Below are 25,020 nucleotides of genomic sequence, written 5' to 3'. Positions count from 1 at the left end.
TTCTATAGCTGTCTATCTTCACTTCCTGACATACATCAGACTGACAATAGTAGCTACAGCCATGAATGTTATTGCTAATTCAAAGCTGCACTTGCTGACAATGTGGTACATTCAATAGACTGAAGATAATGGTTTAATGTGGTACAGAAGTTCCCAATGAACCTAATCTCATACGTTTCAGAAGCTGGAGATGTTCAGCTTTTCCTCAGCTAGTGAAATACAGGTATTCAAGGATTAACCTCCATTTATGCTCCTGAGACCCATTGGTAAGCAGATGTTGATTGAGGTTTGCTTATTTTAACTATCATGGTCAGCTATCTTTTGGCTACCTATACTTAAATGACAAGGTGGAATTTTACAAGATGCTAACCTATGACCTATAACCTACGACCTGTAAAGCAGCACAATGCAAGAGGGTGAAAGTTCTTTGACTTAGCTTCAGGGTCCAGGCACACCTTTTGAGTAAATTCTTAGTGGTCACTTCCTTCTCGGATTAATTTTGGAGGCCTCCATTTTGCTTCTATTATTGATTTCACAGATACTTTCTGATGCATTTTCAATAACTCCAAAGACTAGAAGTTACCTGACTGATAGGCTTTTATTACCATAAACAGAAGGCACATCTCATGTTGTTGACCCAAGAACCGAGATTGTTCTGGGATGGAGGGGGCTTGGGGTTTTGGTGTTGCCGCCCTTATTAGAGGAATAAAGGGGAGGAGCCACAGGTACAATCAGCAAGGGGCGGGCCAGCCATACGTGTACAAACAGTAATGCAGAGGTTGCACCACATTCACCCCCTCTTTTAAAAAGAAGTCCGGCGGGTTCCATGTCCATCACACATTGTCTTTTTGGTGGTCTTGTTCGGCGTTGTGACTGTCATAGCACCGGCTGTTAACTCCTGGATGGTCTGGTCATTGTTGGCGAGTGGGATGTCCAGCGACTGAACTGAGACAGCTGCGTTGGGGGCTGAGGTAGGGTGACATGATATGTGGTGGGTGATCGGGGGGGCACGGTAGATGAACTGGTTGGTCAGCCGGAGTCTTGGGGTCTCCCATGCATGCTGGGTCTCAGATGGACATGATGTGCTCATGTCATCCATGGACACCATGTAGACATGTTGGGGGCTAGCGTGGAGGAGGTGGACCCTCTCGACCAGTGAGATAGACTTATGGCTTCTTACATGCTTCCAGAGCAGGACTGGCCCTGGAGAAGTCAACCAGGATGGCACCGTGATGCCTGGTGCAGACTTCCTCGGGAAGGGAAATAACCTTTCATGAGGGATGGTATTCGTGATGGTGCACAGGAGGGATCTGATTGCGTGGAGTGCTTTGGGGAAGACCTCTTGCCAGTGGGAGACAGGCAGGTCTTTTGACCTCAGGGCTAGGAGGATAGCCTACCAAACGGTGGTGTTCTCCCTTTCCACCTGGCCGTTCCCTTGCAGGTAGTAGCTGGTGATCCTGCTCGTAGTGATACCTCTGGCCAGCAGATAATTGCTCAGCTCATCACTCATGAAGGAGGACTCCCGGCCACTATGAATATAGCTGGGGTATCCGAACAGGGTGAAGAGATTATGCAAGACTTTGATGACGGTGGCAGGTCATGTCCAGGCAGGGAATGGCAAACGGGAACCGTGAATACTCATCAATGATGTTGAGGAAGTACACATTGTGATTCGAAGAGGACAGGATCCACTTGAAATCCATGCTCAGGCGCTCAAAGGCGAGGGTGGCCTCAATCAGATGTGGCTGGTTGAAGCATGGTTTGCACTCCACACAGACCTGGCCGTTCCTGGTCATTGTCCTGATGTCTTTAATTGAATAGGGGAGGTTGTGGGCATTGATGAAATGGTAGAACCTGGTGACCCGAGGATGACAGAGGTCAGCATGCAGGGCTTGTAAATAGTCTATGTGCACACTGGTACAAGTCCCTTGGACAGGGCATCTGAAATCTCATTGAGCTTTCCGGTCCGGTACAAGATATCATAGTTGTAGGTGAGACTTCAATTCTCCACCTCAAAATATTGTTGTTGATTTTACCCTGTTGCTGCTTATTGAACATGAAGATGACTGCACATTGGTCAGTCAGCAAGATAAATCATTTGCTGGCAAGATAGTGCCTCCAGTGCTGTTTCACCTCAATGATGGCCTGGGCCTCCTTCTTGATGGAGGAGTGCCAGATCTCGGGAGGGTGCATGAGAAAAATGCTACGGGTCTGACCACCTGGTTAATTGTGGTGGCCAGGGAAAAGTCAGACAGGTTAAGTTAGCCAGGAAAACAGGAAAAGTTAGCCAGGTCAGATCATTCCGGACTGGTCAGCCACCTGTGAAGAGCTCCTGTCTTTTGCTAATAAAAGCCTTGGTTTGGATCAACAAGTCTTTGGTTCTTTCGACGAGCTCTACAATTTTATTAGCAAAAAGAATTTTTTTTTAAAAAGGGATGGAGCATCTGACTCGGCCAGAAAAACTTGACATCGACCCACAGTCAGCTACAGCCTTCAAAGCCTTTAAGTTCTGGCTGTTGAACTTTGAAAACTTCCTAAGGCTCATTGAGGTGGAGGAGGATAACCAGCGTCTAACAGCATTGCTGTCTACGGTGTCCTTCTTTTTTTAAAACTTTATTTAAGATTTTATAACATGAATAACATATAGGATTACATTAAAAAAAAAATTAAGAATAAAATAATAAAATAACAATACAGTATCAGTAATCTAAATAAACTATACCTTCCCCAATAATTATTACACATTAATAACCCAACCTAAATTAGTCCAACCCCCCCTTCCCCCCAAAATAAAGAGTGAAGAATTAATAAAGTTAATAATATATGTGAGAAAAAAAACCCACTTACAAAAAAAACAAAAACATAACCGATTAAAATACTAACAAAAAGAAAAGTAATTAATACTAAGATATCAGACTTAAAAAATCATATTTAAATCAAACTTAAATGCATATATTTAACAAACGGAGTTAAGATGAAACATATATTTAACTCAAACTTAATATAAAAAATTAGTAAAGTTAGTAACATTGTCTATCAAAAATTCTTAAACAATAATCAATTCTTTAAAAAAATTGTAGCATAAAAAAAAGATTAAAAAAAACTTTCTCTATAGAGATAAACCTTCAGCAAATATCAACTAACTTCACATCTATCATCATATTAATCACATAAACCACCATCTTAAAACAAAATTCAAGCCTCATTAAGCATTGTACAATTCAATTTTAGTACACTTCCACCATTTTTCCTTTTTACTCTTGAATAGTTATCCAATAAAAGCTCCAATACCACATTTAAATATCCCCAATCATTACGTTAAAATTCAGATATCCAAATAATAAAAACACATCTACAACGAAATCTATATCTTCAACAAATGAAGCATAAGCCACAAACACAATTCAAGCCTCATTAAGAATTGTACAATTCAATTTATAACTTTCACGATTATTCCCTTCGTTCTATAACTAAAATAGCAAAATAATATACACCAGAATTACCACTCCTTTCACCTTAAAGTTAAAGAAAAAATATAAAAAAAACTTATCCATCCCATTCACATTTAAATTTCAAATATTCCTTATCTACTGAATAAACTTTACAAAAAAAACCACATCAATTTTTAGTTTTTTAAACAATCAAATACTTTCTTATGCTTTTTTTTATAAACAAAAAAAAACCCCTTCACTCTTTAATCTAATAATACAAAACAAAAAGTTAAAAAAAATAGGTAGGAGGTTAAAAATACCCCCTCCCGTCTAAACCGCGCAATGCAGTAACTCCCAAAAAAAATGGGGGTGAGATAACTCACACGTAGCAGATGACTTTCAGGAAATAGTGCCTATCCAGTTCTCTCCCCCAACTCTCACTTCATCTTAAACTAACATCATCATTATTTAATATCCCTTTTTTTTAAAAAAAAGCATTAGAAAAAAAAGGACAACTCTTCTTTTAATCAGCTCCAACTGCCGAGTCACCATTACAACCATTCCTTCTTGGAGCACGGCTCTTTTCTTCCATCTCTTGTCTCCTTAGAGATCGCGGCGGACTATGTCTCTGATGAAACTGAGTAATTGGCAGCTCTTGAGCAAATGCTATAGCTTCCTTTGGAGAATCAAAGAACTTTGGTTGGCAACCATCTTGAAAAAACTTCAAAACAGCAGGATATCTAAAGGTTGCCTTGTAACCTTTCTTCCACAACAACTCTTTAGCAGGATTGAATTCCCGTCGTTGGAACATAACTTCTTGACTCAAATCCGCATAGAAGAAAACTCGATTATTTTGAATCATCAAGGGTGATTTTCTCTGTTGTGCATTTCTAATAGCCACTCGTAAAATTATTTCTCTGTCGTAATAATTCAAGCAACGAACCAAAAAAGGTCTTGGACTTTGACCTGAAATAGGTCTTCTACGCAAGGCTCTGTGAGCACGTTCCAGTATTATACCTTCCGGGAAATGTTCTTGACCCAGCACCTGCGGAATCCATTCAGTAAAAAATTTTCTTGGGTCTGGTCCCTCCATACCTTCCGGCAAACCAATAATCTTTATATTGTTCCGTCTGGATTGGTTTTCCAAATAATCAATCTTTTTCACCAATTTTTTATTTTGAGTTTGTAAGTCTTCAACCATTTTGGTCACATCAAGAACTTGATCCCGTATTTCGTCTATATCTTCTTCACACGAATTAAATTTATCTCTCACTTCAAGCTTAAAAGCTCCAAACTCAGCCATCTGTTGAGAATGTATTTTCACCAGGGTATTAAACCTAGTACCAAGTTCAGTCATAATCTTGGATAATCCCTGCATTGTATAAGATAATTTAGATTCAAGATTCACAAGAATCTTTTCAATTGGAAGAGATTCTGGCTCAACAGATTCCTGCTTCTTCTGCATAACTAAAGGATCTTCTGTTCCTTCCTTCATTCTTGTTGACTTCCTTGTAGTGTTACTGCGTGTGGAAACCCCAGCCACAGCCTCTCCAGCAGTGACTGGAGGATGCTGGCCGGGGTTTTCCCCAGTCCATAATGTATTAAGTTCTCCCAGTACGTCAAGTTGTATAGGTTCTTGTATCTCAAGAGGTGCAGTTTGCAGCGCCACCACTACAGTTGACAAATGCCTTTCTCCAGCCAGTGTTTCAGCTGGTAATACTTCAGCGGATGATACTACAAGCGGTTCATTCATAACATTGCCGTCAGGTGCTACTGCGCATGTGCGAAACCTGAGTAACTCTTTGTTCTAAAGGCTGTTTGGCGCCCTCTTTAAGGGGCTCTACCGATGTAACATAGAGCTCTGCATCCGAACACTGTACTTCTCTCCTGGGATCCATTTCACGCTGAGTCCCGGTGTCTTTCCTGTAGGTAGGCTCCAAAACTTGAACTTTTGGAAAATGTAGTTTTTTGATGATCTGTTGTTGTTTTTTTTGCTCTTTTCCACCAATTGTACCATCATAAGTTAAATTAACAGCACTGAAATTATCTAAACTTTTAAAGAATTTTAACGGGCATTTCTAGACAAAACAATAAGATAGAGTCAGGAGAGGACTGGAAGGCACATCTGATCCTTACGCCATCTTGCCACGCCCCCCCGTCTATGGTGTCCTTGAGAGTCTACGAGAACATCCAGGATGAGACCACTTACACCGCAGCCATAAAGGTACTGAAAGAACTGTACGATCAACCAATGAACAGAGTTCCTGCCCGACTCGTGCTTGCATCGAGGAAGCAACAGCCCGGCGAGTCCAGCAGGGCATATTTACAAGTAGTAAAGGCGTTGGGCAAGGACTGTAACTGTGTGGACAAAACTGCTGCCAAGATCACAAACGATCTCGTCCGGGATGCCTATGTGGCCGGGCTCTGATCGAACGAAGTGAGGCTGCGCTTGCTCGAACAAGGGGTAGAAAAACTAGAGGACGTGGCCCGGATTGCAATCACAATGGAGGATGCAGCCTTAAAGTCAAATGAGCTCTCTAGGGACTGGACCCCATGTTCTGATGTGAGTAGAATGCCCTTCTACCCTACCACCCACCGAGATATTGACGGCCTGCCGGCTGCTGCTACGCTTCCCCCTGCAAACCCAAGATGTTATTTCTGCGGGAGGGACAAGCACAGCAGGTTCCAGTGCCCAGCAAGAAAAGCCAGGTGCCTGAAGTGCCCTAAAAATGGCCACTTTGCTGCAGTCTGTAGGTCTAAAATGGCCACCGGCAAACACGGTGCCTCGTGTGAAGCCCAACCACCACTATCCTATTCAAACCCTTCTTCCCCAGAGCTCTCGTCCAATGAGAGCAAGGGCTCCCCTGCACAGCAATGCCTGACGTCACGGAGACGCCGAACCCGGAAGGGGAAGCCCACCCTCGCAACCATGATGTTGGCCCACCTCTCGCCCCCGTGCGGACCACACGATTCACAATTCTAGGTTGCATGGTGGAGAACGGGGTAGTGATGCCAGATCCCGACCGCATGCGTCCCCTAATGGACTTACCCACCCCCTCCCCATACCCAGAAAGTGCTCAAACGCTGCCTGGGCTTTTTCTCATATTACGCCCAATGGGCTCCACACTACGACGACAAGGCGCGTCCTCTTATCAAGACCACCTCCTTTCCCCTCTCGACCGAAGCCAGAGCGGCTTTCGATCGAATCAAATCCGACATCGCCGCTGCAATGCTGCATGCGATCGATGAGTCTGTCCCGTTTCAAGTCGAGAGCGATGCATCCGACTTCGCCCTGGCAGCCACCTTGAACCAGGCCAGTCAGCCTGTAGCCTTCTTCTCCAGAACCCTCCAGGGTCCAGAGAGTAGACACCCCTCGGTCGAGAAGGAGGCCCAGGCCATAGTTGAAGTGGTGCGTCGTTGGAGACATTACCTTGCTGGGAGGCGCTTTACACTGTTGACTGATCAACGCGCGGTCTCCTTCATGTTCAGCAACACCCAGCGAGGTAAGATAAAAAACGACAAGATCGCCAAATGGAGAATCAAACTCTCCACCTTTAACTATGACATCCTGTACCGGCCTGGTAAGCTCAACGACCCGCCTGATGCGCTCTCCAGGGGGACATGCGCAAGCGTACAGATGGATAGACTACAGAAACTCCATGAGGCGCTCTGTCACCCAGGGGTCACTAGGTTTGCCCACTTTGTAAATGCGCGCAACCTACCCTACACAGTCGAGGAGATTCGCTCCATGACCCGAGCCTGTTCGGTGTGCGCTGAATGCAAGCCCCACTTCTTCCGTCCGGGGAACTCCCACGTTATCAAAGCCACCCGCCCCTTCGAGCGTCTTAGCGTAGACTTTAAGGGGCCCTTACCGTCGACCAACCGTAATAACTACATCCTTACGGCCATCGACGAGTACTCCCGCTTCCTGTTCGCTGTGCCCTGCCCAGACACCACCTCCACCTCAGTGATATAGGCCTTTCACAGTATCTTCGCCATTTTCAGGTACCCCAATTCCATCCACAGTGATAGGGGGTTCTCATTCATGAGCGCAGAGCTGCAACAGTACCTTCTGGAGTGTGGTATCGCTTCAAGCAGGACCACCAGCTATAACCCACGCGGTAACGGCCAGGTCGTGAGGGAGAATGCCACCATCTGCATCTCCGGTCTAAAGGTCTCCCCACCTTCACTGGCAGGAGGTTCTCACTAGTGCCTTACACTCCATCCGCTCCCTCCTATGTACCGCAACAAATGCCACACCCCACGAAAGGATGTTCCTTTTCCCGAGGAAATCCGAATCAGGAACCAGCATGGTTCACCGTCCCTGGCCCCATCCTTTTGCGACACCACGTCCGTCACTCAAAGAAAGACCCCTTGGTCGACCGAGTGACTACTCCACGCGATCCCGCATTACGCCTACGTTGAGTTCCCAGACGGGCGGGAGGACACTGTTTCGGTGCGGGACCTAGCTCAGGACGCAGTAGGCCCAACAACCCCCCCAACTCAACCTTCCCCAACTCTTTATTCCCCAGGCCCCGTGCCAGAACAGAATGACCAACAGCACCCCAACGACCTGGGCCACCCTGCTGACAACACAGCTGGGGAATTGAGCGAAGGAGCGGTCGCACCTGACGAGCCTGCTGGCGACACCACTCCAGCGACCCCAATCCCGGCACCACGGTGGTCACGCCGGATGGTCAGACCCCCTGACTGCTATAGTCCTTAACCTATCCCATCCTTCCCTTCTCCCTCTTCAGCCCTTTCACCCCAGGGTCAGTTCTCCAAGAAGGAGTGAATGTGATAGTACAGACCTATCACCAATGTATATAGTTACAGTATCTAGAGTGTAATGACTGTGCTTACAGAGATTGGCTGAGAGCTTAGCCACGCCTACTGTCTGGGCCTTAAAGGGTTGATTCCCTAGCCAGGTCAGATCATTCCGGACTGGTGGGCCACCTGTGAAGAGCTCCTGTCTTTTGCTAATAAAAGCCTTGGTTTGGATCAACAAGTCTTTGGTTCTTTTGACGAGCTCTACAATAACCATTCAGAGTTTTTCTCCTCTCTTAACCATCCCTACCTCAGCTCTCCAGGGGCTGGTACTGGGTTCAATGATCCCCTCAGTCAGGAGCCCTCTTTTATTAGGGGAATCAAGGGGGAGGAGCCACAGGTACAATCAGCAAGGGGTGGGCCAGCCATACACACACAAACAGCTCCACCACACTTTTGTTATGTAAGTTCATCCATCATTACTTTTTTTTGAAGGAAATCTAAATTGATCTATTAAGAACTGTAGCTTTCACTTATAGAACAATTAAAACATATTCCTTTTGTTCTGTACCTTGTTGAAAATAGTGTTATCATATTAGATGAGATCGTGTTGTACTAATGCAGAGAGTCAGCTGTCATGCAGCAGTGCAGTTTTTCTACCACATTATTGTACCTTAATTTCAACGTTTAATAGGAAAAATGGTAATGATGGGCCAGAAACAGTATTAACACTTCACTGGATAAACTAGATTATTAGTTATTATTCCCTAATTTCAGAGATCTCACTGGAAGAAGCTAGCTAAAATTAGAAAATCTGATTCCCAAGCTCAAGAAAGGACAGTGGTCTTGAAGTGGGCTGGCAGGGAGAAGGATGTTTATGGTCTATATGTTTAAATTGTTCTATAAGTGAAAGCTACAGTTCTTAATAGATCAATTTAGATTTCCTTCAAAAAAAAGTAATGATGGATGAACTTAACATAAACCACTCTTATGCATCTCCCCACATTGCAACACTGGAAGAATGATACCTGGAGTCCGTTATGGATCCTGGCAAAATCTAATTCCAGAAGGGACTCAGAGTAGTAAAATGAATGAAGTAAAATAGTTGAGAAAATAGTGTTATCATATTAGATGGGTAAGTGCTGTACTGATTAAGAGGGGCCAGCTGTAACATAACAATGCAATTTTCCCCTAGACATATTATTTAATCTTAATTTTAATGTACCTGGCCTCCTCCACTGCTTGGGTGAAGCCATGTGCAAGAACAGCAGATCATCTTTTGCCTGGGTAGTCTACAGCACGAATATGGAATTCTCCAATTTAAAGTAACCCATTCGTCCTTGGTCCTTTTTTCCTTCTTTTTTATCAACATTGGTCCTCTCATACACTACCTCTGTCCAAACCGCTGTCCTGGCCCATTACCCAGTTTCTTTCCCCTTCCCACCTACCCATTACCTACACACCCTGCCTACCACATCCCCTTCCTCATCAGGCCACCATCCCTCCCTTTCAGGGTTACATTAATTTCATTCCTTCAAGAGCTGTCCCCACCTTCAGCTTCTCCTCCCTTGTCCTCACTGCATCTACCCCCTTTTTTCCCCTCTTACTACTTCCACCAATCACTGTCTCCCAACTCCAACCCACGGACTCCCCCCCCTCTCTTTAATACCACCATTTGCCCTCATCTTTCTCATCCCAAAGCAGGGTTTCAACTGTCTGCTTCCCTCCATGAATGCTACCTACCCTGCTGTACACCTCCAGCAATTCGATTTTCTTTAGTCTTGATTCCAGCATCTGCAGTCTAATTTTCAAAATTTCATTTAAATATTTTGTAAGTTTGAAGATAAAGCTCTAACTGCAATTTTAACTAATTACCAAAATATAAAAAAGATGCTCTTAAATAAAATTTTCAAATATACTTACTAAGTTGACCAGGATCTCACCCATTAAGTATTCTATTCCTATCATTCTTTATATAAACACAACAATTGATATAATGAAATTCAAAATGATCATAATATATGTATTAAAATAATGATTCATCTCCTGTTTATTTCAATACAAAATTGGATCAGTGGTTTCAAATACAAATCTTAAACAAATTTGAATTTTATTAAAAATACCACTGTTTGCTTAATCAATGTTACAAATATTGATTTCTCAAGAAAAATACATCAGATTATAAAACATGGCCTCTAATAACTTTAAATACCTGAAGAAGAATTCACATTTTAAGTACATGGATTTTATTCACCAAATAACATTTATATCAAAGCAGTTTAATAATCTATTAGAGACCATTCTTCAAGCTAATACAGTTGCACATTATTTGTGATATCTAAAATAAGAAGCTTAAAAAAGTAATTAGTTTGCACACATCTGTAGAAGTGGAATGTCAGACACCACTTGTGCATGCAGCTTATTTAAAGTAAGCATTCATCAAATGGCAGATACCCTTGATAAATGCATTTGAAACTGGTGCCTTCAATCGAAAAGATAAAATAATATTTATGCATTCAACTAAGGTTTTTGACAATTTTGCACTTTAGTCTTTCAACCTTATGCATTAATTGCTGAAATTTTTTAAAAGTAGGTAGTGGATTGTTAAACTTTAAAGTAGAAATTAAGTCAAGATGAATCGCTACCTGGACAAGATGGTCTAAGCAACAACCCAAATTTGTGAAATGCTGTGAGGTGTGGGACATCATGTGTCTCGTACAACAGTGCAAATGTCAGTTTCTCTGTTCTAGTTACAAAGCCCAAAACATTAAACGAACCTCTCTTTCACATTTGGTTTAACCAGTGTGCAAAGGAAAGTAGAAAGATCATTGTTGGGAGTAATTACACTTCTTTGTACTCAGTAAAAGAAGTTAAAAATATTATCCCCATTGTTTTAAGGAAAACATTTAAATCAGAGGCCAAGGGGAGAAATAATCTTTGGTTGCCTGTGTTAAGCCTATTAATCACCAATTGACTTCATCTTGGGCACAGATTGTTCTCTGAACTTCAATAGAACTGAATGTGCAGATGGTGAGTACAACCAGTGAGCAATATTCTCGCCCTTTTAATCAGCAGTCTAAAATTATTTATCCTCCTGTCTCGCCAATTGTACAGTCCCCATAATCTTATGCAGCTTTGTAAATTTCTGCATTTAAATACAAATATTAACCGACATTTAATCAGGTAAAATACTAAGTTCTGGAGAAATAATTAAATTCTTGTTCTGCAATGAAAAACAATTTAAGATGGTAGAAAATTAGAAGTAACAGTCATGTTGTAACAGTCATGTTGATCTCAAATATACTCTGAGACGTGGCACAAGGGCATCGTGCCGGGGTGGAGAAGGGAAAGGTGGGTGGAGGGTAATGTGCAAGCTCCAAGTATTGTCACAAGAAGGACCCCTTCTTGTGATTGCCTTCAACAAACAGCATGATTTAAAAACAGTGAATGTCACCTGTTAGTAATGAGCTTAATGTTCCGAGCATACTTGCTTTATCTCATAATTATTTTACATTTACAAAATCAAAACTACATTAAAATCCATCTATTTCACATTTTCCTTTTTGTAATTATTGAACCTTTCCTCATAACTCAGTGTATTGAAACTTTCCACTTAAAGCAGTTTCCATTTTGCAGCATTTCCATTCAGCTCTTGCAAAATATAAACTTAAACCATGTTGTAGACAGTCTTGCACATTTTTGGGATATCCTAGAACACTCTACAACAAATAAATTACTTTTAAAGTGTCTTCATTGTTGGTAAATGCAACAGAAAACTTTTTGGATAGCCAATTATTGCACCAACAGGAACAACATAAAAGGCCAGCTGATCTGTTTTTCATGCACATGCTAATTGAGACAAATGTTGAGAGGGACACCAGGACAACATCCTGCTTTTTGAGGTGACATGATTCACGTAGCTGTTAGCGTAATGATATTACAAGACTAGCAACCCAGGTTCGAGTTTTGGGCTGCCTGCAAGGATTTTGTATGTTCTGTCCGGGTCTGCGTGGATTTCCTTACACTTTTCAAAAATGTACGCTGATTATAGATTAATTGGGGCATTTGGGCTCATGGACCAGAAGGGCCTGTTACTGTGCTGTATGTCCATTTTTTAAAAATTTAAACATTTAAATTTCATTTTAGTGTCTTGTCTAACTCCTTTTGCACTTCAGTGCAAAATATAGATCTAGATCATGTGCTGAAATCCTGGAGTAAGTCTTGAATGAGCTACATCTGAGCCAAAGCCTGCATCAGCCTCATTTCACATAGATCCCTTGAAAACTGAAGATTCTGGACCAGGACTCCTCCCAGTAACTATTTGAGCAACAGAAGTGTCCTTGTATTGATTGCAACATTGTGGGTTTGAGGTCAAAATCACAGTTCACAGACTATAGTTCTCTTCTCAGAAAATATATTTTTTTCAAAAAACAGTATTACTAATTGGCTATATTCACACTTTATGCTTTCTAGCTAGCAGTGAACCATTCAATAAAGTGGAAATAATCTAACTACTGGTCAATTGGACAGTGTACTAGTATGTTGTGACAAATAAACTTAACATTAATGAATTTACAAAAAAATGTGGAATTGGGGAAAAATTAATTACACAGTCTTCCAACAATTAAAATAAATATAGGTATTCATACAATAGCAACTTTATACAGGTTGATGTATAAATTGCACATTGAGCAGCAATGAAAAAACTTGCTGAGTGCATATGATAGAGATCATCTTTCAAAACCAAGGGATGATTGCAAATCAGAATTGAGGTGGGAAGTTCAAAGGGAAAATGCATTGTGCATCTAAATGAAATTGTAAAAGCAAAGCAGTTAATGAGCTGGATGGGAGGGGAAGACTTAGACATTAGCAGATCACTAAGCTAAGATAGCACAAAGATTTGAGAATGTGGATGATGAAAACCTGGGCATTTCCTTTGAGAGTCTCTATTAGAGATGTAGATGAGGACTTTTGCCACAAATTTCTGATAGACTTTGGCTACTGAAATGAGAAACCAGGTAAGATCAGTGCAAAAAATATCGAGTAACTCAAACCATATTAATGTCAACTGCTGAGGAAGAGGCCTAGAAATTAGGTTGGTCAACTCTATTGAGATTACAACAAACATTTGTGGTAAATTGGTTGTGAATTGGGCCAGAAATTAATGGCAAACCAATTGAAAATTTCTGTACTTTGGAAATTACCGTGAATTGGAAGTTGGGGAAGTAATGGAATTGAAATTGAGGAGTATAGGTATTAAAGGAGTAGAAAACAATGAATTTCATCTTATTGAAGAGGATTCAGCTGCAATCTTGTAACTGAGTTGACACCATAAATTAAATGTGGGTCTGTTTCTGATCCAATAGATGTGAATTAATCAAACGTACATTTTCAAATTCTAATAGGTTTTGCTCCTATAATCTACGAAGATATTTAGTGTTACTATTGGTGGATCTAAGGTGCAAAGTACATAAATTCAGAAATATTTGAAGTACACTTTGCCTCATGAAATAAAGTTTTACTAAGCTAGTACTCCAAATGATGTGTGGCCTAATTGGTCACCGTGCTCTTAAGTAACTTTTAGTTGAGACTTATTTTCTGCAAAAAGTAGAAAAACGTATGGAACACCAATGAAGGCCCACTTCTCACTGGGCCAGAACTTAATGACTGGGCCTTGTTCAGGGATTTCTGAGACAGCATCAAAGTAGGCAAAGCAAACACAACCCAGATAAGCAGCTAGACAGATCAAGATATGCCTAGAACAAAAAGAAAAGGGAAAAATAAGTGAGAATAAATACAAGGAGTTTTCAAAATACTCTTCTTCACAGCTTCAAGATTAAAAATTTGAACAGTCAGTTAAAATGTTATCCCAATCAATAGTCATTTTTCAATCCCCTTTGATTTGATTTTTTTTCCAACATTGCTGCCAATTCTATCGCTGATTTAACATGGCTCAAGATTCCTTTAATATCATGTAATAAAACAAGTGTAATACTATAAGAAATTTGAATTAGACTGCCATAAGACAGACAGATTCACCATCAGCAGAAATTGCTGGCGGAGAAAGAAAAGCAAAAGACTCCCCTATCCCAGAATCACCAAGTATCTGTGGATTTGCCTCCAGCACTTCCACAGCCTTCGCAGCCACACAGGCTCCAGTCCAAACCATCGGCAACCTGAACTCTAGATCTGAACCTCTGACAAGATCAGGAAGCCTCCAGCGCCCTCAGCATCCTCTCACATCCCGGTTCCAATTCCTGGTACCCCTTCAGCCAGTCTCTAGCCATTCTCCAGCAGTCCACAGCCTGGTATTAATCCTTTGACCACAGTCGCCAGCAGCCTACAGCCTGTGAATGTTCCTCACCTTGAGTCACTGACAGTCCGCTGCCTCTGTGTTCTTCAGCCTCAGAGGCCCTCACTGGTCTGCTGTCATAGTCATCATCCCATGGGCCAACTTCTCTGCTTCTCCCTCTCTAATGGGCGGTGGTCTCCCTATTTTCTGGTGCCCTGCACTAGTCCTCCCCTTTCCCAGAGTCTGGAACCCCTCATGGCTGCTGCAGAACATAGATGCTGCCATCCTGGGTCCAGGCCCTGCAGTCGCAAGATTTTAAAAATAAACCACCTTTGTCAGGCCGTTTAAAGGCTGTATGGAGCCATCGGTAGTTGGACTTGGAGGGAGGTAAAACCCTGCAGAGGAGCGCTGTATCTCCTCTCCTCGCTCTCCGCGGGTCTGCACCAGCAGCAGTGCTATCATTACAGCAGATCCGGCAACACCGCCCTTCTTTTTTGCAAAGCATGGAGTACACAATATTAATTTGCTTAACAGATTTTTTTCAAAATATTCCATTTTTCTCTGCTGTTCCGTTCATTTACATTTATAGAGACTCATGTTTCCCTGTCAATAATGAATTGATAGTGGATACGTTGTAGAATATTGTAAAGCATTGATATAATTGAGCCTTGAGATAATATTAACAGCACAATTGAGCTGCTTTCCTGCAGACTATAATGTCTTCAAGTAAGTCACAAATGCCTGTAGTGCCTTAAGGTGTAGACAACATATGGCAAACTTATTCTTATTTACAGGTATGTATTGTTATTAATTTTGGTTGCCAAGGTGTGGCTAACCATATGGAACAGCTAATTTCCTACACCTGATTTAAACAGCAGTGGTCATAAAGTTACAGCAGTGAATTCTGTTAATTTGGAATATTTGGTTTATAGATATTTATTGCAGTTTTCTTCAAACATTTTTCATGGATAAATCTGTTTTAAGTTTTAGTTTTCCAATATCATCATCCTTTTGGAGAAATTAATTCCTGATTTCCGCTATCCTTTGTGTAATGAAACAATCCACAATTTATATGCCTAAATGCCAATACTCTGTTTTAATAGTTTCGGCCATATATTCTGGATTCAGCCAGGAGTTTTTGTTTGTTTAAATCAAATCATTTCAAGATCACCCCCAACTTGTGAATAAATTTCAACATATTTGTGCGCTCTGACCTAATTTGAACTAATTGGGCCCTGCTAATTTTGCAGTACATTAGTTTAGCACCCGTTCCAAATCCAATTTATCTTTCCTGACGCTCTGTGTCCAGAAATTGAATGCTTTCTTGTAAAAGGGTCATATAAACACTCCATTCAACTGAAGCATTATTTTCTCACCCTCGAACTTTTGACGACAATATTCCATTCGTCATTTTATCTTTTTGTACTTTTATCTTTCTCTGCAGATCTTAGTCCTTCACCATAAAGAGAATATTATGAATTTCTCAGATACAGGCTCCCACAAGCTCCCAGTCTGAACTCTATTTGCCATAGTCTTAACGATCTCATAAGTCTGATTGCATCCCATTTACTGTGCCTCTAACCTAGCGCCACTGACAAACTTGGATTAAAATACATCCTATTTCTTCAGTCTTGTAGAACTCTTGAAAAGTTTTCTACAAGAACAAAATCATTTTGAATAATATTGACCATGAAATATTTTTGCAATGATTCAACATTTTCCCATACATAATTTATGAATAAAGCAGTATCATTGACCTGAAGTGTTAACTATTTTTCATTCCCCAGATGTTGCCTAACCTGCTGGGCATTATCTGCAGTATCTGCAAGTCCTGATTTTCACTATTTTAACACGATCCATTGTGCTTTTGTATAACAAGTCTAAACAAATGCAATTCATTATATTTTTGGGCGTGGGTGAGTTCCGGTATAGGAGCAAAAGTGTTTAATATTCGTGTACTCAAAACAGATAAAGTGATCGCAGCCTATGTTTTACCCAAATACAGTAAAATTCCTAGTATCCGGCACCTACAGGGATTGCGGATGCCAGATATGCAAATTATTCCAGTTGCCTGAGGCACAGTCTTACAATGCCTACCTTATACAGCTGCATTATAAATAGTTGTTAAAAAAATTTAAGTGTAAAATGTACAGTAATTTCAAAAAAAAATCAGTATTGTGGTCTTTAATTATGTAAAATTCACTTTAATCAGGTAATTCCCATAATTTACAAAATTTAAATTTAAATTCACACCCCAGTCATTTGGTCTGTAACAGTGTTGTGCTAACCGTTGCACTAGCCATGCCACTGTCATAATTAACCAATCCTCCCCCAGGTTTAAAGATAAAGCCCTACTCATATTCTTAATATTAATAAAAATAAAGACCCTTGCTAGGCAGGGATAGGGATGTGGCATCGGCCTGTTCTTCATCCTGGGAACCACAATTTTTATTTAAACACAATTTTATTGAAACTTTAATCAAACAGCAGCTGCAGGCAGGGCACAATTGGGGCACTCCGCTGGCTAAAGGTTTGCTCCCATCTTCACCAAGGGGTTGTGAGTTGCTTTAGAGAACATTTACCATTTTAAAATTTTTATTCAAATTTTTTTTTATTCTTATTTATTTTCATTTTTTAATTTATTTATTTCCTCAATATTTTTTGCCAGTTGCTTGAGGTTGCCGGTTGCTTGAATCCCAGATACTGGGGATTTTACTAGTACATATAATACACTAAACCCCATGTCATGAGCAAAGTGGAAATGCTCAACAGTATTTACAATTATAAAATAGTTGATCATATGACATTTCCCAATATTTAGATGTGAAAAGGAGGCACAGTTGGGGTAGTGGTTAGCGCAACACCATTACAGCGCCCGCGATTGGGACTAAGGTTCGAATCCTGCGCTGTCTGTAAAGAGTTTGTACGTTCTTCCTGTGTCTGTGTAGGTTTTCCCTGGTGGCTCTGGTTTCCTCCCACTGTTCGAAATGTACCTGGGGTATAGGTTAATTGAATGTATTTGAGTGGTATGGGCTCGTGGGCCGAAATGACCTGTTACCGTGCTGTATGTCTAAAAAAAATTTGCTTTGATTAATGAACCAATCAATATCTACAACAAAACGTCAATGCATACCTTGATCTGAACAATTATAAAATATCCCTTTATCTTGATGAAAGCTGTTTCACCAGGTTGATTCTTGACCCAACTGTCAGTTCTAAAATGGTGCTGAAATCAGTGGAACAAGGGCCGTTTCTCCAAATCTAAAGTTTCGATTCAGAGTGATCTGGACAGGATGACCAATGACAGTGAAACTGCAATTTCTCTCTTCTGAATCTTGAAGAGTCAAGACATTTCCCAAGCTAAAATATAGCTCAGCTTTTGATCATTATTATCTAAAATCTTACTAAGTGTGATTCCAACTGAACATCAGACAAGACCACAAAGTTGTCTGCAAAGAATATTATTCTAGAACTTAGTTGCATATTAAGGAATTGAAAGAAATATCCTTTTCGAGATAAACTGTTATATATTATGGGACAAGGATTCAATATTTACTTGCAGTAGTTAACATTTGATGGAACAGGGTCTGCTATTTGCTCCTGTTTTGATGACCGTCTTATTACAAATTAGTGTGTTGAACAAGATTAATTAAGCAAAATTAATCAGGTGATTTCAATTGCAACATGTTTACATGCTTCTCACCAGACACAATGTAGATATGGAAAGTTGAATGCAGACCAGAGCTCACAGAAAAGGTTATCACTGATCCAGCAGATCAGGGCGAGAGCCCACCAAAAGCCTGCTAAGAGACCCAACTTGTATACACGGATATTTTCACATCTGAAATAACACAAAACACAAATTAACTAGCAACAACTTACTATTAAATATATACTGCATAACCATATAAACACAATTTTTTTCTGGGTGAAATTAAAAAAAGATAATCCAAAGAAAGTCAACTTCTCCAAGGATCTGTCCTGAAGCCTTCATGTTGATACAATCATGAAGAAGGCTCGCCAGCGGCTGTACTTTGTGAGGTGTTTGAGGAGATTTGGTATGTCACCGAAGGTATTCTGGTTGGTTGCATCACTGCCTAGTTCGGAGGTGTCAACGATCAGTACAAGAAAAAACTCCAGAGGGTTTTTAACTCAGCCTGCGACATCACGGGCACTAGACCACTCTATCGAGGACAATTACAAGAGGTGGTGTCTTAAATGAGAGGCCTCTATCCTCAAAAACCCCCACCACCCAGGCCATGCCCTCTTCACTCTGCTAGCTTCGGGGAAAAGGTACAGGAGCCTAAAGACGATCATTCAGCAGCACAAAGACAGCTTCTTCCCCGCTGCCATCAGATTCCTAAACCAAGGACACTGCCTTACTTTTCATGCACTACTTTTTTAATTTATTGTTGTAATGTTTACACTATGACGCTGCCACAAAACACCAAATTTCATGACTTATTCATGACAATAAATTCTGATTCTGAATATAATGGTGTTTGATAGTTGCATTCAAAAGGTTTTTAGATAGACACATAAATTTGCAGGATATCAAAGGATACAGTTCTTGTGCAGGCAGGAAAGGTTTGCTTTAACTAGGCATTGTGTTTGGCACTGACACTATGGGTCAAGGACCTAGTCCTGTGCTGTACTGTTCTATCCTCTATGTACATTTGTGCTTTGACAGCTAGAAAAGAGCAAATAACAGACTGTACTAATTGTACCTTTCGTCTAACTGCCTTCCCTTTCCCTTCTGCTAGTTTCAACAATACACCAAGGTACCCGGAATGTTTCAGCCACTGCTGAATTTGAACAAACCCCTAAATGCAATGAAATAAAATAAATAATTCTCATAATTCTTCTGGGAAGCTCAGCTGAAATCATGACCTCAACAAATGTGTACAAAATTCCCAATGGTTTCAAATGGCATTTTTAAAGATTACAAATTTGTAATTTCATTCCTTATTCTTTAGGAGCAATGTTTATTTTTGTAAAAGATACAATCAATGACAAAATAACAGGCCAGCCAGCAAATTCCATGGAGTCTTTACCAATTTGTTTTGGATCTCTGTGCATGCTCAGTCAAATATGGAAGACTGGCATATTAGTTTGTTTTAAGCTGTCTTACAAATTAGGTCCACAATTTTCATAAGTGAAATTAGCAGACATTTCTACATTCAAGGACTGACAAAATTTTATAATTCTCTCTGCCAAGTGATCTGGACCAATGATCACTTCTTGATCTGAGATTAATAAATGTGATAGCCAAAATATTAAATATTATGGGAAAAGTGAGGAACTGGGCTCTGGCCACACATTAACCATGGTTTGTTGAATGGAAAAACAGACTCAAAGGACTAAATAACTTCCTGTGTCCCAAACAATGTCAAACTCTTAGTTCAAAAAGTTCCACTTTCCGCTCACTAGTTATCCAGAGTGGAGCTTGATATCTTCACATTCTGAATCAGAAAAAAGAATGCAACTAGTGGGTTAAAATATTAATCCAATTGAGATACAGTGTACTTGTGCAGAAAAACAACAAATTGAATAATTTTGTTCTATTTTTTAAGGGAGGGGGAAAGGAATTAATTTCCAGGCAACCAGTTTTACTTTTCAAAATTGTTTCATTTTTATCTATTAAATTTTGCAAAATTTGCATAATTATCACAAATCCTACTATTTCCAAAAGACAAATTATCCACACAAGGTATTTTTAATGACAGAGAGCTAGTTTAGTGACTAAGTTTATTGAAGAAAGCCTGGTCAGTTACATGCAGACCTATTCCAGCTTCTTAAACCATAAAACATGATGTTTTGCTTTTTATCTCCCAATTATTTTTGACTGGTTAATCCTAACCTTCTGAAATAGTAACAGTTATAAAAGGTTCCAAAATGGAACAAATACATATAATCCTTGCGGATGAGTAGTGAATTTTCATCTTTGTACTCCAGCTGTTCTGCAATGAGTAAGGGCCACTTTAGATGTGACAGGTCAAGCCTTATCAACTGCAGATACATCCCATAGGTTGAATAATCCTCAAAATATCATAAAAATTTGCAAGCTAATTGTACTATTCTTCCCTGTATTTTAGTAGTCTCACCTCTGATGACAATGGGCTTTCAGATGTCAGATTTATTGCCAGAGCACATATATGAACACACACAATCCTGAGATTCTTTCTCCTGTGGACGAGGCAGAATTGCCACATGGATAGTACAAAAAATAACTGTACTCAACCTAAACATATAAACAAATAAAAAATGTAAACAAACTGACTGCTATTATGTGCTCCCACTTCATTTTCAATTGTGTGCAACTGTCACTTTAAGAGACAAATTTAACAATCCCCTGCAGGCTTTGGAGAGTGACTGTGAACTGAAAGCAGACTGAAAATAGTGTGTTCCTAAATTGGATACAGTTGAAGAAAAGCACGTCAGTGACCCTAGAACACAGCTCTAGAGACCATGTGACCAGTATGTTGCAGACACAGTGCATTGTTTTGCTCAGGGGCATTCAAGAAGCATTTTTTGAATGGATGCTGTGCTGAGGTGGCCTTGTGTGATAATAGATAATCTGAGTTTCCCATGGTGTAGGGGAATGAGTGTGGTCATTTTGAGGACAGTATTTGGAGAAGCATCCTTTGTAGGGATACTGTGCTGACTGTGGCCCTGTGTGTGGTTATAGACAAATTGATTGATTTCTCCAGATTATAGTGGAATGAGAATACCACTCCATGTTCAAAAGGTGAAGGTCACTTTGATCGGCTAACCCACGGAAAAGGTTCTGGAAGCAGAAGAATTTCTGCGTTTGGATTTTGACCATTGTGAGGATTACTCGAATTTGGATGACCCACAAAAAGGGTTTTGAAAGCTTTGTGAGCATCACTTGCTTCGTGTTCCCTACGCCACAAAAGAGGGAAGTTTTGGTTGTCACTCGTCTAAAAAGGACAATTCGCTTGTATTACAAGCTTCCGTTTTAGTAAAATGGGATAGTATAGACAGGAGGAACCGAATGGTCATTTAACATTTCACATAAGCATCATCGTAAGTCACAGCCCAGCGACAATTTGATACATTGGAAGAACTGAGGGAAGGCTTGTCACAGACTGTTCCAGATTCAATACATTTGCAAAGTAATTGTGATTTTGCAAGGGAGAACCATTCTGACTGTTGGAGAGAAAACAGCTGTTTGAAGCAGCTCTTGTAGCCAGCCATTTTTGCGGAATTCAGAGCAAAGGATGCTCTGTGAATGACTTGGCCTTTTCGGTGGATTGACCTGTGTCAGGAGGGTCTTTTGGGAAGCAGTGCTTTATTTTGATTATAACTAACAGTGAAGGTCACTTGGAGAGACCAGTGCCAGGGTCTTGGAAGCTTCGTGGAGGCTGCCCAGTTCGACTCTTGTCAACAGAAGGACTGGAAGTGTTGTTACCACAGCTCGTGTGAATGGATATTTCTTCAAGACAACTCAAGGAGAATCTGTGAGTCTGTAGCAGCAACAACTCCAATCTTCCCATCAGTACAACATTAATTCTGGGCATCAAATTTCAATGACCTACGTTTCAACACTGAATTTAAAAGAGTGAACTTTGAAGTAACTGTAATGGCTTGGGTATATCTCACACACACACACACACACACACACACACACACACACACACACACACACACACACACACACACACACACACACACACACACACACACACTGTGGTGAATCTGTGTTGAGTTGTCAGTCCCCACTGTGCTTAGTCTGCCTTACTGACATTGGACGTACCACTAAAGTCACTCCCCTTGGGGTATAACTGTGTATCCACCTTTTGTCTCTCATTATTGTACCACTAGTTTCTGCTAATAAAATTGAAGTGTCAGTTAATGAAGAAGACGAAGGCTGTGTAGTTAACCAGTAATCATGGCTACTGTGACTGCCTAGCCATAGGTCAGGGGCTCTGTCTCTTGTAGCCTCTGACGGACGTAACTAAAGTCGATTCCATTGACAAAAGCATCCAGCTTCAAAGCATTGCGGTGCTGTTCCACATTGACTGCCCCGACATCGCTTTTGTTTGCCAGCAAGTCGAGGGCCAGTGCATAGGCAGCATTACTTGGTTCCCATTCCGGGAGTCGAACCCAGGCCACCTGGGTGAAAACCAGCAATCCTAACCATTAAACCACATGGGAATCAAGTGATGCTTTGAAGCTGGATGCTTTGGTCAACAGAATCGACTCCAGTTACGTCGTGAATCTTGTCTCACCAATACCTCTTTCCTCATGGTAGCAGTGTATGTGCTGGGTGGTGTGGATCCTTGATTGCTGCTGCACTCCAATGGCAGCATTCCCTGTAGATTCTCTCAATGGTGGGGAGGGTTTTACCTCTGATGTCCTGGGCTGTGTCCACTACCTTGTGCAGGGCTTTACTCTCAGGGGTATTGGTGTCTCCACACAGACTGTGATGCAGCCGGTCAGGACACTTTCCACCACAATTTCTTTTACTTTTTTACAGTTATTTTTATTATGAAATATCAGCTGCATCAGTTTCAGCCCTATAATCATAGACTTGCCCATTGTCCTTGATTAATTTCTGTGTCTAACATCCGATAACACACTAAGCTGATTTTGTGCAGGACATCCTGAAACTTATTATTGTGACTGAGGGAAGTGACCTTTCCATTCCTGCAGTTTCCTCTGGAAGAATTCATTCAATGCCAACTAAACCTCTAAAAAATCTTTACATTAGGAATTAGAACAAAGTTAAAATTTAATTAATCTGATCCTGTTTATGTCTCACCAAAATGGAATACTTTTTCCACAAAGACAGCTGTCATGTTTGGAGACGGTATTTGTGATTAGAGATATTAGAAGAGATTATACAACTGCTTTTTGCTCTGACAAAAAGCTACTCACTTAAAGGGAAGTGTTAACTAGGAATAATGCAGTGGCTGTACACGTGCCAAAGCAAATTACAAAGCTTTGAGGAGCTTCTTATACACAAAAGATTGCCATAGTGGTTAAAAACTAAACCTACTTCTAGGATCTATATTAGAATATATCAGGATCCAAATTACTGTACTCACAAGATCACATGACAAAGGAACAGAAGCAGGCCTCTAGGTCCATTAAGTCTGTTCCGTAAATCTACACTAAGCTACTCTACACTAGTTCCAATTTCCGGTGTTTTCCCCGTATCCCTTGATGCCCTCACTAATGAGATACTTGCCTATTTCTTGTTTAAATATTCCCAGTGATCTGCTGTATGTGGCAGCGAGTTCCACAGATCCATGACCCTCTGGCTAAAGAAGTTCTTTCTAATCTCTGTTTTATAAGGATAGCCTCTAATTTTCAGACTATGACCTCTTGTCCTCGATTCACCAAGGGAAACATCTTACCCGCATCCACCCTATCTAAACCTTTCAAAATACGAAAAGCCTCTATGAGATCTCCTCTCATTCTCCTATACTCCAATGAATACAACCCAAGAACTGCCAAATGCTCCTCGTACGTTAGCCCTTGCATTCCGGGAATCATCCTAATTAATCTCCTCTGCATCCTCTCCAACAACATCACATCCTTTCTAAAATAGGGGGCCCAAAACTGCACACAATACTCCAAATGATGCCTCACGAGTGCCCCATAGAGTCTCATCAACACCTCTTTACTCTTGTACACTATTCCTCTTGAAATGAAGGCCAACATAGCATTCGCTTTCTTCACTACCAATTTCACCTGGACATTAACTTTTAGGTTTCTTTGCACGAGGACGCCCAGGCCCCTTTGCACATCCGAGGTCTGAATTTTCACCCCATCCAAATACTATTCTGCCTGTTTGTTTCCACTGCCAAAGTGTACAACTGTACATTTCTCTATGTTAAATCTCATCTGCCATAATTTTGCCCAGTCTCCTAATCTGTCTATATCCTTCTGCAACTTTACAGTTTCTACTACACTTCCTGCTCCGCCACCTATCTTGGTGTCATCCGCAAATTTGGCCACAAAACCATTTATACCACAATCCAAATCATTAATATAAATTGTAAACAGCAGCAGCCCCAATACTAACCCCTGCGAAACACCAGTAATTACAGGCAGCCATCCAGAATGAGAACCCTTAATTTCAACCCTTTGCTTCCTGCCTATCAGCCACTTCTCTATCCAGTTTAATAACTTCCCTGTAATTGCAATGAGCCCTCATCTTATGTAGCAGCATAATATGCGGCACCTTATCAAAAGCTTTTTGAAAAACTAAATAGATAACATCCACAGCCTCTCCTTTGTGTATCCTACTTGAGATTTCTTCAAAAAACTCTAATAGGTTGGTCAGGAAGATCTACCCTTTAAAAAACCATGCTGACTTGGACCTATCCTATCAGGCATCTCCAGGTATTTCACACCTCATCCTTGAGTATCGACTCTTATATCTTCCCAACCACCGACATCAGACTAATCAGCCTATAGTTTCCATTTTTCTGTCTCCCACCTTTCTTAAACACCAGAACCGCATTTGTGACCTTCCAATCCTCTGGAATCTCTCCAGAG

General features: G+C 40.8%; 1 protein-coding gene across 4 annotated transcripts in view; it reads right to left on the bottom strand.

Moving 5' to 3' along the window:
• Positions 1-25,020, bottom strand: part of acer2 (alkaline ceramidase 2) — a 108,040-nt gene that overhangs the window by 25,433 nt on the left and 57,587 nt on the right. For 2 of the 4 annotated variants that reach the window (XM_069926605.1, XM_069926584.1), the window contains 2 exons: positions 18,194-18,331; positions 10,326-13,954 (listed from right to left, as the gene is read on the bottom strand). In XM_069926605.1, the coding sequence (XP_069782706.1) occupies positions 13,768-13,954; positions 18,194-18,331 (325 nt within the window). In that variant the 3' untranslated portion in view covers positions 10,326-13,767. Of the gene's footprint in view, positions 1-10,325; positions 13,955-18,193; positions 18,332-25,020 lie in introns of those variants that run through there. The other 2 variants (XM_069926598.1, XM_069926592.1) reach the window with 1 other exon arrangement.

The sequence above is a fragment of the Narcine bancroftii genome, chromosome 1 (genome assembly GCF_036971445.1).
Source record: "Narcine bancroftii isolate sNarBan1 chromosome 1, sNarBan1.hap1, whole genome shotgun sequence".
Lineage (NCBI taxonomy): Eukaryota > Metazoa > Chordata > Chondrichthyes > Torpediniformes > Narcinidae > Narcine > Narcine bancroftii.
The sequence above is the reverse complement of the archived record's forward strand: the minus strand, read 5'-3'. Positions and strand labels throughout refer to the sequence as shown.